The sequence below is a fragment of the Leucopleurus acutus genome (genome assembly GCF_964270905.1).
Source record: "Leucopleurus acutus genome assembly, chromosome: 14".
Classification (NCBI taxonomy): Eukaryota; Metazoa; Chordata; class Mammalia; order Artiodactyla; family Delphinidae; genus Leucopleurus; species Leucopleurus acutus.
The window spans coordinates 2944931-2957430 of NC_139156.1; the positions used below are offsets into that span (position 1 = coordinate 2944931).

At 58.1% G+C, this 12500-nt stretch overlaps 1 protein-coding gene across 9 annotated transcripts in view; it reads left to right on the forward strand.

Moving 5' to 3' along the window:
* The window catches only part of EBF3 (EBF transcription factor 3), a gene marked incomplete at both ends in the record, with an annotated part of 114231 nt that overhangs the window by 85674 nt on the left and 16057 nt on the right, over window positions 1-12500 (forward strand). For all 9 annotated transcript variants that reach the window (XM_082855193.1, XM_082855197.1, XM_082855194.1 and 6 more), the window contains 2 exons: window positions 486-616; window positions 1108-1234. In XM_082855193.1, the coding sequence (XP_082711319.1) occupies window positions 486-616; window positions 1108-1234 (258 nt within the window). The remainder of the gene's footprint in view (window positions 1-485; window positions 617-1107; window positions 1235-12500) is intronic.

Here is a 12500-nt window from a genome sequence, read left to right on the forward strand (position 1 = left end):
TAGTAATTGTGAAGTGACAGAGGAAAATGAAGTTTTGAACCAAAAGGCAAAGTTCGCGGATGAAAAAACCCAACCCAATTAGCTGCTTATGAGGAATCGAAATGCAAGGCATTTGCTCTTCCGTCTCCCTCATCAGCCTTTGATTGACTCTGCTCAGATCTGGACCGCAAAGCAGATAAATCGACGTGCCACATGCACGCGATGCTTAATCATTTGTAATAGTCAGATTTGCCCCGAAACATAATTTGCTACATCAAGCCATTTTTTCTCCTCACTCACTGGTATTCCGTGGCTTGGCCTTTGCTTTATAAAACATTTAAGAGTTTGCTTTAAACACATCAACGTGCTGATCTACGATTGCCCTTTGCGTGCCGCCCGGAGGAGCGGCCGCCTCTCTCCAGCCCCGCCCAGCGTGGCTGGAGGCGGGCAGTGTGGCGGCAGCGTGGCAGGCTCTGAGGTCTGCGTTCTCTGTCTTGTGCGGGCAGCCACTCCGTGCATCAAGGCCATCAGTCCCAGTGAAGGCTGGACCACGGGGGGAGCGACTGTGATCATCATCGGAGACAACTTCTTCGATGGGCTGCAAGTCGTGTTCGGGACTATGTTGGTATGGAGCGAGGTAAGCCCGCGCGATCGGTGCGCGTCCGGCCGTGGCTTTGTCCGTGGGCCGTCGGACATGCTGTCGACGGTGCATTCTGTCGCCAGATCCCCTGAAACCGACGGTCCGCCCGTGGCAGGGGCTTCTCCGGTGGGCGGGTGCAGACCGCTGCCCCACAGCCCTGGGGTTTCAAGCCTGGCGTCGGAGGTCCCTGAGTGCCCTGGAACAATTAGTGCTAGAATTACTAGAAGCAGGTTTAAGGAGACATATGGTGGTGATTTTCATATGAATGATGCCCTGTGGCCTTTCCTGCAAACTGAAACCGGGATCATTTGCAGATATTTTTCTGAAAGCACAACTGTAGGTCCTGAGTCTCTGGGTGACAGCTAGGAGGGAACATTCCAAGACGATGGTCCAATTTTTGCTCATTTTGGTAATTATATCCAACTGGCAAGTGTCCGCCTCTTACACCCAGCGCCGCTGAAAGCCTCTTCCCTGTGTGGTTTTTATAGCTGATCACTCCCCACGCCATCCGAGTCCAGACCCCACCGAGGCACATTCCTGGAGTCGTGGAAGTCACGCTGTCCTACAAATCCAAGCAGTTCTGTAAAGGTGCTCCTGGGCGCTTTGTCTACACCGGTGAGTTCACGTTTCCAACTTCCGTGGTGAATCGGTAGATGCTTCCTCCCAAGGAGGGCCTCTCGGCCCCCGGGGGCCCCCTGCGTGGGTTCTGCAGTGAGGACGGGCGATCCCTCCGTGGCCCACCGCTTGGTGTAGTCAGGGCCGGTGTCTACATCCTCTTCCACATGGTGTGACGCTATGGACAGGTGCAGCCAGCTCGGGCCAGGTGACCTGGGCCCCTCCCCCCATCCGTGGAGCTTCCCTTCTCGCCTGCAAAGCAAGGTGGTGGGAGCTGTCAGTAACCACAGTCCCCCTGCTTCCATCGGGTGGCTGCCCCGCGAGGTCCCAGAGATTAGGCTGCGTACCCTAGGTCACACGCACCCTGTAGATGGGAGCAGGTCTCTGCCCTGGGCCTGGGGCCTCAAACCCCACACCGCACTGCTGCTTCAAGGGGGTCCGTATTCTGGGAGGGTCTCGGACACACCGACGTCACCAGAAAGGGTCACGTCTGCTGAAGGCCGTCTGCTGCAGGGCTTTGCCCACAGGCTGCTTGGAGGACACCGTGCGTCTGAGGTTGCTACTGAGAAAGGCCGTAAATGACCATACAGCTTGTCTGCATTGGGACCCCTAGTCCTGCCACCTGCAGAAGCTGTAACCTCTGAGACGTGTTTCTGGGGGTGGCCAGCACCTGCTGAGCCCCACGAGGGCGGAGGGGACGGGGGCTTGTTCTTGGATGGCGTGGCCTCCAAGTGCTCGCCTGGTCAGGGCGGCGGGTGGAGGTCCTTGCGGGAGCCTGGCTGGGAGCCGGGGGCTCTGTCCACGTGCTGTCACCTGCTGCAGGATGCCCGGGGCAGGTCTGGCCTCCCCCTGGGATGCAGGCTTCTCCTCTGTCCAGTGGGTGGGTGACAGGGTAGAGACGAGGTCCCTTCCACTTTGGGGTTGGGGGAGGGAGTAGGGGTAACTCACCCCCGTCAGGAAGCGTGAGATGCAAAATGTAAATTCTTCCAGTGACCACTTTCCAGCAGGCCCCGTGTCACTCCCAGGCCGTGCCTGGCTCGGATCCTTGCAGAGAGCCAGGGCTGCTGTCCCCAGAGGCACCCACACCCTCAGCAGCCAGGGCTGCCAGTGACACCGGGGTCCTTGATGGGGGGAGGCCGCCTCCTCTCCAGCCCCCAGCGGCCCTCACGTGGTCAGGAGGGGAGAGAGGTTCCCTGCCTGTGCTAAGGGCCGTTTCCTCCCGTGGGACCAGCTCGCCTCCTGGTGAGCCCGGGAGGCGCGATGGAGGGAGGGCGGCGCCTCCTGCTGGTGTGGCCTCCACGTGTTAAATAACCGCCGCGCGGAAGCAGGCTGTGTAGTCGGGGTGCTTGTGAGCGCTCGTACCCGTGGCCGCCGCAGCCGCCAGGTCCCGGGAGGTGGGGGCCAGGCTCCCCGCAGCGCTGGGCCGTCTCTGCAGCGCCCCTGCCGGCCTGTGGGCGCCCGTCCGGCTCTGGCTGTGAACTCAGGCCGTGGGGTCCTGGGCGCCCCGCTCGGCTCCGCCCGGTGTGGCCCAGGGACCTGGGGGGACCCCCGAGTCCCGCTTTCTCCTCGGTGCCGTGTGTGACCCGGGCTCCCGTCGGGTCTGGGTTCCTCGGAGGAGGGGATGTTTATGAGCTGGGCGGCTGGGAGCCCCACCACGTGTGGGCTCCACGCTGCCGTGTGCCCCGTGGGCGCCAGGTTGGGTCAGGCACCCGGTGAGCGCGTCCGTACGTGGTGGGACCGATGGCTCTGCCCCAGATGGACGGGGAGTCGGCTGTCCCTGTCAGCCTCTCTGGTCTCCTGGCCGCTCCCCCGCGGGCGCCTCCGGCCCTGCCCCTGACATCCGGTTCTTGACCCGCGGGCTTTTGGTGCTGAGGTTGGCGGGCTGTCGTCAGCAGCAGCGACTCTTTCTGAGAGGAGACACAGTAGCAGGAAGGTCTGGTTCTTCACCCCACCGTTGGCCACTGAGGACGGTGGTCCGCATGGCAGGAAAGGGCCCCATGCTGAGCATCGCGGCAGACGCGGGTGCGGCTGGAGGGGGAGGCGCGAGGGCAGAGGGCTGCCCGTCGCCGCCAGTGGGTGTCCCGTGGCCGAGGGCCTGCCTCTCTGGGGCCGCGGTGGGGCAGTGCTCTCTGTAGCCCGCTGCCCTCGGCCGGGCAGGACGCTTTCCTTGGCCGGAGGCCTCGTGGCCGCAGGGCAGCGGGCGTCCCCGAGTCTGTTCCAGTGACACCCGCGTCCCGACGCCCATCTTCCATTTCTGCAGCCGATGCCGTGACCCCTCCCTGCTGAAGGGGCTTCTCAGACCCCAAGTTCAGGGTCCCGGCTGCCCAAGGCTATGGGGTTTCCTCCATCAGGAGTTCTCCCACGAACGGGCCTTTCAATGAAGCCATTCAGTGAGCTTGGCCTCTCCGCGGGGGCTAATTTACAGCCTTCCCCCACACCCCCATCATTAACGGGAATATACATTTCAAACGCACGTAAGGGATACGGGGGCCTACACTCCCAGAGAGCAGAGGAAAGGTGGGGTCATAACCTGTCTGACCTGGAAGCTTCTGTCTGATTTGCATTGCCCTGAAATTGATGGGACAGAGAAGCAATCACTGGGAATTGCTCTCCCTCTGAAAGCTGAGCCAGCCCTTCTGGAGGCAGGACACGGGCGCAGCCCCTGCGGGGAGGGCCCCGTCCCCTGGGCATCTGGCTCCCATCAGCATCCCCGGGCCTGGAGGCTGTGCGGACACCGTCACACTGAACCCTCGGGGTGAGGCTGCCAGGCCTGGGGATGGGGAACCAGAGTGCTGAGGAGGGCCCCTCCCCCTGCCCCCAGCCAAAGGCAAAGGCCTAAGTGATCTGTTTACAGCGATCTGAGAAGCACCCGATGCTTCAGAACCAGACCCGATTAGTCAACCCAGAGCGGGTGTAGGCAGGGGGGGCAGGCCAAGCCCATCCATCCAGGCCCCTGTGCCTGCTGCTTTCAACTACTGTAAAGACACAATTACCTTGGGAAGCAGTGGCAGTGCAGTTGATTAGCGCGGTGAATTAAAAGAGTGAGTCACAATGACATGTCCAGCTCTTCCGTACTAGTCCTTTGTATTCCCAGCGTGCCTCACCCCTGTTGTAAGAAGGTCAGAAATTAGAGAGAGAGAACAGTTTTCAAGCGGCTAGCACTTAGGAGCAGAATTAACAATCGCCCTGTATGTAATTGCTAGTTAATAGTAAATTGCCTTCTAGACCGTAAAACGCAATATGAACGGGTGGGCGCCTAAAATTAAATTAACGAGATATTTGCTGCATTTAAAAGTGAACAGTGCACATTAATAACTGAGTGTAACGCTTGTTTTAATATTTGTCTAATAGTGTATCATTTGCTTGTTTAATAATAATTAGAATAGTCCCGGAATATCCTACCTGAGGAACTCAGTGGTATGGGCAGATTGAACAGTTTCACATTCGTAATTTCACCAGTAGAAAGACGTCAAATTGTTAAGAGCAATAAAAGAAATTATTTTTTAATTATCATGTAAGCATTGCGGTGTTACTTGATTAAGACAAATTGGAATTTGTACGCTTCTAATTGAAATTATGTTTGAGCGAAAACTGCTTTTACAGACCATATTCCAGGTGTGAGGTGTTCATGCACAGAGGCGAGTGTCCCTGACTTCCTAACACGTCCATTTGGCAGAAGGGTTTTCCTGTTACACAAAAAAGCTGGAGCTGCTCGCTGGTGGCCTGAGTCCCAGCATGGCTCTGCGGGACACCAGGACGCAGCCAAAGGGCTCTTCCTGTTGACCTCTTGCACCCAAACGTGTGGTTGAGCCACCCTCAGTTTAGAGATTTCTTTTGCTCAATTAAAGGAATTATATCACCAATTACCAGGAATCAACATGCTGTCTGCCCCGGGCCCAGCCAACCCAGTTACTAAACAAGATGCTGGCAGCGATGGTGCCCAGGCCCAGAGCGGCACGGACAGAGCTGGGGCCGGTCTCAGGTCTGCAAACATTGACTACACGGGGACATAAAAATGGTCATTTTCTGCACGAAGACGTGCATTCAGTTTCAGTCATGGAATCGTTACTCAACCAGTAGCTGCTAACAGTTTGTGTTCCTCCCGGTACAGCGTTTATGGTTGGTTGGTTTGTTCTTTTTAAATCCCGTTGTGCCTTAAAACTGGCGACATGTCAAGGAGGTGACCGCCCTGTCCTCGGGAGCTGCCCCGCACCAAGGGGGGGCGTCTGTGGGCTCGCTCGGGGCCACCGTATCCTCTCGCAGCCTTCTGCCACCTAACCCACACTTCACCTCACCCCTTGAAGGGCGCCGGCGTTCCTGAAGTGTTTTAAAGCTCTTTCGTGAGTGTTCAGATGTGATTCTGTCCGCAGCACGGTGACACACAGTAGAGTCAGTGGCACCCTTGACCACAGCCGGCTCCAGCTAGCTCTCTCCCAGGCCAGCGCTCTTCAAACAAATTACTTGTATCCGCGGAGCAAATGATTCCTAATTGCCTTCCACAAATCATACTGTTTCTACTTCGCTACACTAAATGCTAATGCCTTCCCCTTCAATGTAAACCAGCCGATTATTTCGATTATAAGTTCTTAACCACGGAGATGGACATGGCGGAGATACTTTCATTCCGAGTTCGAGTTTGGGGTTCAGGAGTCTGTGACTCCTGGGCTCGCTGTCCCGGCCAGTGAGGCCCGGCGGCTCCGGCTGCTACCTGTGCGTTCCCGGCTGCTGCGGGCGCCCCGCAGGCACAGGGCTTCCACTGGTCCCAGCTTGCCAGTTGGATGGTGTCAGTGGAAGTCCGCGGTCCCCTGGAGGATAGACAGCCTCGCTTTCACGTGAGGTTAGTTCTGTGGAAGAACGTGCTGAGCTCAGGCCACCTCTGGGCCTGTCCGGAACCGGAGAGCTGGGATGGCACTCAGACGACGCGCGACTCCAACGCGGTTTCTCCTCCCGCCCTGCCCACCTTGGCTCGTCCTTGGTTAGGTGTTGGGGGCAGAGGGCGGATTTCTCCCCACTGGCTGGGATGGTGTGCAGACCTGGCCGTGGAGACCAGCTGGTCGTCTTTGGGGTCATTGGCGGGGCTCCTTGGGGCCACAGAGGAAGGGAGGGCGTCCCCCCCCCCCCCCCCGCTGCCGATGTCCTCTGCATTAGTGCGGTCCCAGCATTAGACCAAATGACGATCAGTGAATCTGCCAGCTTGCTGAGTGGGCACTGGGGGCACAGATCCAGTCCCGAGTCCCTCTAAAGGGTGGGGCGGTGAGGGCTCCCGGGGTCCCTGCTGCTTCCTTCCTCTCCTGTCTCGAAGGAGGCCGGGAGAATGAGACACACCGTTTGTGCTATTGCACAAGTAGACTATTTGTCCTAATCAGTGACACCCATTTACTAGAATTGCTTAAAATGAACTATACCTCATACAGAAATCGCACATTTAGAGGAGTTCCATTCATCATCTGAAAATTGAGGGCCGGTAAACTTTTCTGCTCCTCCAGTGGGATCGTAGGCATGCATCAAAATGTTAGAAATGATTGGTGAGAGGGAGCTGTCACCCATTTATCAAGGAAAAGAACATTATTTGCTAATTTCCCAACCAGGCTGGTGACAGGGTGCTTCGTCTTTGGACCCACGGTGACCAGCGTGGCCTTTTTGTTATTAGTACAAGTCAACCGCTTTTGGGCAGCTGCTAACAAGACACATTTGTCTGTCATCGGAGGGGCTTTGGTGGTTTTCCAAGTGCTGTGACCACAGGCCGCTCTTCCCGCGGCCCGATGGCTGTGCTCGGTGGGGCTGCGCTCACCCGGGAGGAGAACCGACTGATAAATCATGAAATTTCCGCATCAAGGTGAAGGTATTGACTCTCGGCACCGAACCTGACAGAACGCAGCAGAGAGGAGACAACCATTTGTCTTCCCCAAAGGACAAAAGGGTCACGGGTTTCCCTCAGTGGGTGCGGGGACGCAGGCCTGCTAACCTCCCCCCAGCTGGGAGGCCGCGGGCACGCGTCGCGGGATGGGACTGGGCCACGTCCGGGGTTTTATTTGGCGTCTCTGGCCGGTCAGGGTACCTGCCCTGCTTCTGGGACAGGATGTGGGGTGGCAGGGAGATGGAGGGACCCCTTAAAAGCACAACAAGAGTGAACAGCATCAGCGGAAGTGCAGAATAAGGCAGCGATGACAGGGGGTAAAAACAGAACCCCACGAGTCACCCTGGCAGGAGAAAGTCCCGTAGCTTCAAGGAGGAAGACCAGGGCAAGCATCAGAACCACCATTTCAGCGGAGAAGCCACCGAGGGAGCGTGTGAGCCTCTGTTGCCGAAGAGGAGAAGAAATAGGCCCCGCCCGCCGTGGCCCTGGAAGAGTAGAAACGGGCGATGCCTCTTGTTTTCTTCCTGGCTGCCTGCAGCCGCGGAAGCCACAGGCCTACTTCACCGCGTCCCTTTGGCCGCGCGCGAGGCCATGGCCCAGGCGGGAGGCGGACGGGGTGAGCGGGGTTTGCTCTCGGGGGCTGTGCCAGCCGAGATGGGGACGCCCCTGGGGTCCAGGGGCTGCTCGTGTCTTCATTTGAAACCTCTGTTTTCGAAGGTCTTTAGGCTGTCAGCTGAGGCTTGGATCCTAAAGGCTGAACCCGAGAAAAAGTCCGTTTAAAAAACTGTCATTTGAATCAGTTGGGCCTTTTTAATTCATTACAGAAAGTGCAAACTTGAGTCATTCGAACTTTCTTAGAATGGTTTTTCAATAAAACAACGAAAGATGGGAGCCTCTTCGTCGGTGACGTGAACTGTTTGCTACGCCCCCCAAAATAAATACATCGAAGTTTTCAAATGCGCCTAACGAGCATGTGAATAACTTGGTTCCACGCGGGACCCGGGTGCCTGTGGCTGGCGCCCGTGCTCTAGTAGAAGACGCATTACAGAGCATGTTAAATTTTAAATACAGAACCTCCCATCGGGACAGTAGGCCGCTGCAGATCTCTGTACCTGTCGGTGTAAATCATCTTTGGGGGAAGTTTCTCAAAGGTGCAGCCTGGCAGTGGGTCCATCATCCGCCTTCCAGACGCCACCCTTCCTGCCCTCGTGACAGCCCTTCCTTACGCCCTCCACGCATGGGAATCCTACCGCCTGACAAGGTGAGCTCTGCAGGGTCGGCCCAGCCTTCTACCGGCCTGACCCTCTCCCTCCCGGAGCATCCGGGGACCAGAGTCAGGGCATCTGGGCGGCGGGGTGTAGAGGGGATTCTGCCAGATTTCTTCCCCATCTTTTCATCCTCCCAGGAGAAGGCCCTTGCCGGGGACTCCCCTTGGCCCTGCAGGCCTCAGCCTGGGGATGGGAGGGGGTGGGGCCGCCGATGTGGCGCTCCTGCCCCTTCTCAGGATCCGTGTGCATGGTGCTGTGATCAGCCAGACGCTTGAGCCCCATAATCACTTCCACCCCGCTGGTGAAGACCAGCCCGGCGCCGTTCCTTGCGAGCACGTCCCCAGTGCCCTTAGGGATGAACGAGCGCCAAGCCCGCCCTGGGGCTGCTGTTCCTCGGGTCCTTTTACAGCAGGACCTCAGTGACTCCCAGGGCGTCCGGCCGCTGTGCACCCCAAGCTGAAGACGGCTCCGTTTGCCTGTGTGCTTGTCAGTTACAATGGAGGTTGTTTCCAAAGTTGACCCATTTTACCACCACGGAGGTGAGCCACACGTGTGCGAGGTGCTGGGGCCGCAGCCTCACGTGCCCTGCCCGCGAGCCACCTGCCAACGGTCCCTCCTCACACCCCGGCGACCGGCCCAGGCCGCGTGCGCTCTGTCATGGCACCAGGGGGCCCACCTGCCAGCCACCTGCCTCTTCTTCAGCACCCCCGACGCCGTGTCCATCTGGTGCCTTCTTCCCTCCGCACTCAGAGAACACCCGCCGACAGTAATGATCGTTAAGGCGAGCATAGCGTCCAGGGTGGGATGCTGAGGCTTCGTGTCGATGTGACTTGGAATTTACCCGTGGTGTCCGGCGTTCAGTGTGTCCCCGAGGCCCACCTGGGCCTGGTACTCTGCACGTGAAGCAGAGAAGGCGGGAAAGCAGCTGCGTCTCGTGGGTGCGCTCGCGATGGGTTCCTCGCGGTGGGTTCCTCACGGGGCCCCAGGCTGGCTTCACCCTGGCAGCCCCGTGCCTGGTTCTGGGCGCCCGATCCAGCTGACTCAGAGCCTGATGGGAACGAAAAAGAGAAGAGACCGTAATGAAACAGTCCCGAGAGCTGTTCGGGTCTCCGGGGAGAGAGGCAGCCGTGGCCCTGTGGGGGTCTGTGGGCGGAGCGCCCCTGCAGAGACGGGGGGCCGGGGCTGGCGGGCTGCGCCCCCGCACGTCGGCGGCGGGGTCGGGGGTCCGCAGGCAGAGGGCAGAGCCTGCGCCACGGGTGGAGGAGATGGAGGGAGCGCGTCAGGCGGGACTGTTTTACTTCAGAGACGTAATCCAGGATCCTGTGTTCGAGGACTCTGTTTTGTGATTTCAACATTTACGTTAATCTTGGCGATGTCTTTAAAGGCTCTGCCTTAGAACGTTGCTTTTCCTCTTTGTTCACCTTGAAAAACCAGGGGTCACAAACGCCTCCGTGGGGATTGAGGAGGGCCAGCTTTTCCCCTGGACTGGGGGGTCTCCTCCTCGGCCCTCCGCTCCACCCCTCCCAGCTGGGGGCCTGCTCACCCCAGTTCCGGCCTCCGCTCTTTTACGCAGACGCCCCGCAGCCAGTATTCAGGCCGTGAGAGGCCTTCCCCTCGGTATAGGCACAGCTGGTACATGCATTCTAATCTAGGTCGGGGTGTTACTATCACTTAAAAAATTTTGTTCTTTATTCAGATACAATTCACACAGCCTAAAATTCACCCGAAGTATACAATTAAGGGGTTTTCAGTACAGTCACAGAGCTGTGCAACCACTAAGCTAAGTCAAGAACAGTTCATTACACAAAAAGGAGCCCCGCATCCGTCAGCAGTCCCCCCGCCCCCCCCGCCAGGCAGCTACGAATCTACTTCCTGTATCTATGCGTTTGCCCCGCTGGACATTTCCTGTGCACGGAATCGTACAGTACGGGGTCCTTTGTGACCAGCCTCGTCCACTCACGTTTCTCCCGGGTGGAGGCGTGATCAGCGCTTCCTTCCTCTGTGTGCCTGAAGGGTCTTCCCTTGTACACAGAGACCACGTTTTATCCATTCATCTGTCGGTGGAGCCTTGGTACAGTCGCTTCTCAGGATCCGCCGGGGATTGGTTCCAGGACCAAATCTGCGGATGCTCGTGTCCCTTACAGTGTGGTCCTTCGTAGCCGAGGTCAGGGCTGCGGTTGGTTGAATCTGAGGATGTGGGAGTGGCGGATGCAGAGGGCCGACTGTGAGACAAGTGATGCTGCTGGGAAACATTGGTGAACAAGTTCTCGCATGGATATATGGGAAACGTCATGTTCCCATGACTTCTCCAAGTCAGAAGTGAAGTACACCTTCTCCATTGGCTTAGAATTTTCCAGAAGCCCTGTGGGTCCTCGTGGTCCTTACTCGTCACTGTGGAGCACCTACGGTGCGCCCTGCGCTGAGCAGGGCAGGTGCTGTGACACAGGGTGGAGGAGCGTGTGATCGGATGGCCTGGGACGTGTGCCCCGGGGGCTGGTTGCCTCGGGCACGCGGGAGGGAGGGGTCTTCCCAGAGCAGGACCACCTCCAGCCTTGGGAGGGGGTGAGCTTCCAGAGCCCCTTTCTCGGCTTATCTCTGTGCGGAGATCTTACGCGGGTTTCAAGTGTGCCGACCCGCTGCCCGCGTGGTTCCCCACAGAGCGCTTTGTCGCGCACTCGGGTTTTACCCCTGCCGGCTCAAAATCTCCAAGAGGGCCGACAGCACAGGCACGCTTGATATTTTTCTTAAAGGAAGGGTGACGTCTGGGTAGTTTGTGCTCTTCGTTCTGTTGAGGATGGTTTTTATTGGCCACCTTCTCCCTCCCTTTTGTTCAGACTCTTTTACACGTGGAGGGAAGGGGCTACCTTGGCTGGAACAGCCGGCGTGGGGGAGGGGAGGGTTGCAGGGTGGCCAGTGCCCCTCCCCTGCCTCCCTGGGGAGCGTGTCTCGGGGGTCCCCGTCGCCGGGGGCCGAGCCCTTGGAGGAGTGGGGGCACCCGACGCCGCGTGCCTTGGTTTTCCTCAGCTGCCGGCCTGGGCTCCGTAGGCGTCGTTTGAACGTGACTATAAAAGCCGTAATCTGGCGCATTCTTCGAGGTATGTAAACAGCATTGTTTGAACGCAATCCAGCAGTTGTCGGCAAGGGTATTATTTTGGGAACAAGGAAGACGTGCTGTCCCCTTTTCTGAGTCTAGTGTCACATCACAATGCCGCCGTCCGCTGCCAGGCGGCGGTGAATGGCGCAGGTCCCTGTGCGCTGGGCCGGGCGTGTGAATACCAGAGTCCTCCCCGTGAGGCCGAGGCGGTGCCTGACTTCCAATCAGAAGTCAAGCGTGGCGCTTCTCCCATCCTCAGAAGCCTCGGTGGCACGAGGTACCCTCGGCTTAGCGGGTCGGAGGGGCTCCCCCGTGTGAAGCCGACGCTGCCCTGGGGTGGGTCTGATGCTGGAAAAGCCACGCCCCTTCGATGCGGGCGACCTAGGCTGAGCCGCGTGGTGCTTGGCGTTGGAGAAAGTGCCCGGCGCCTCCCGTCTGTCCCTGCTGTGCCCAGGCCGGCTCCGGGGCAGCGCCTCGTGGTGAGTGATGCAGGCCCACCGTGGCCTTTGTGTTTCCCGTGCACGGTGCCTGGCTCACCCTGCCGAGTCCTGTGATTGAAATTCATTGCCGAATTTATTGAGATATTAATGAGAAAAGCTGCGAAGTATTGACTTTGAGAGGAAAACACAACTCATCTTGAATGAGGGGGAAAATGCAGCAATAATTTAGCCGCTATTGATTTGGCCCTGTCCATGTATCGATCTTCATTTTACAATATTAATTTGCACCTGCAATCGGCTGCTAAGGGAACCGATTTCATTTCGTGGCCGCGTTAATGTGCAGAGCGAGAGGTGCTCTTACGAAGTGGGGTGTTGCGGGCGCGTTGCGGAGGCCGGCTGCTCTCTTTCTGTCTTTGCTTGTTACTGAAATAGACTAAAAATTAATTTTTTTGTCGGACAAAATATGAAAGCAGAAACCTATCTCCGACGTGGCCCTCCTCTCGGCTGCACGGCCCGCTCTCGGGCGGCCGCACAAGGAGCCGCCAGCCGCCTGGAACTCCAGCCACCTCTCCTCATCAGGCCTGGACCAGTTCAAAGTTCATGAAAT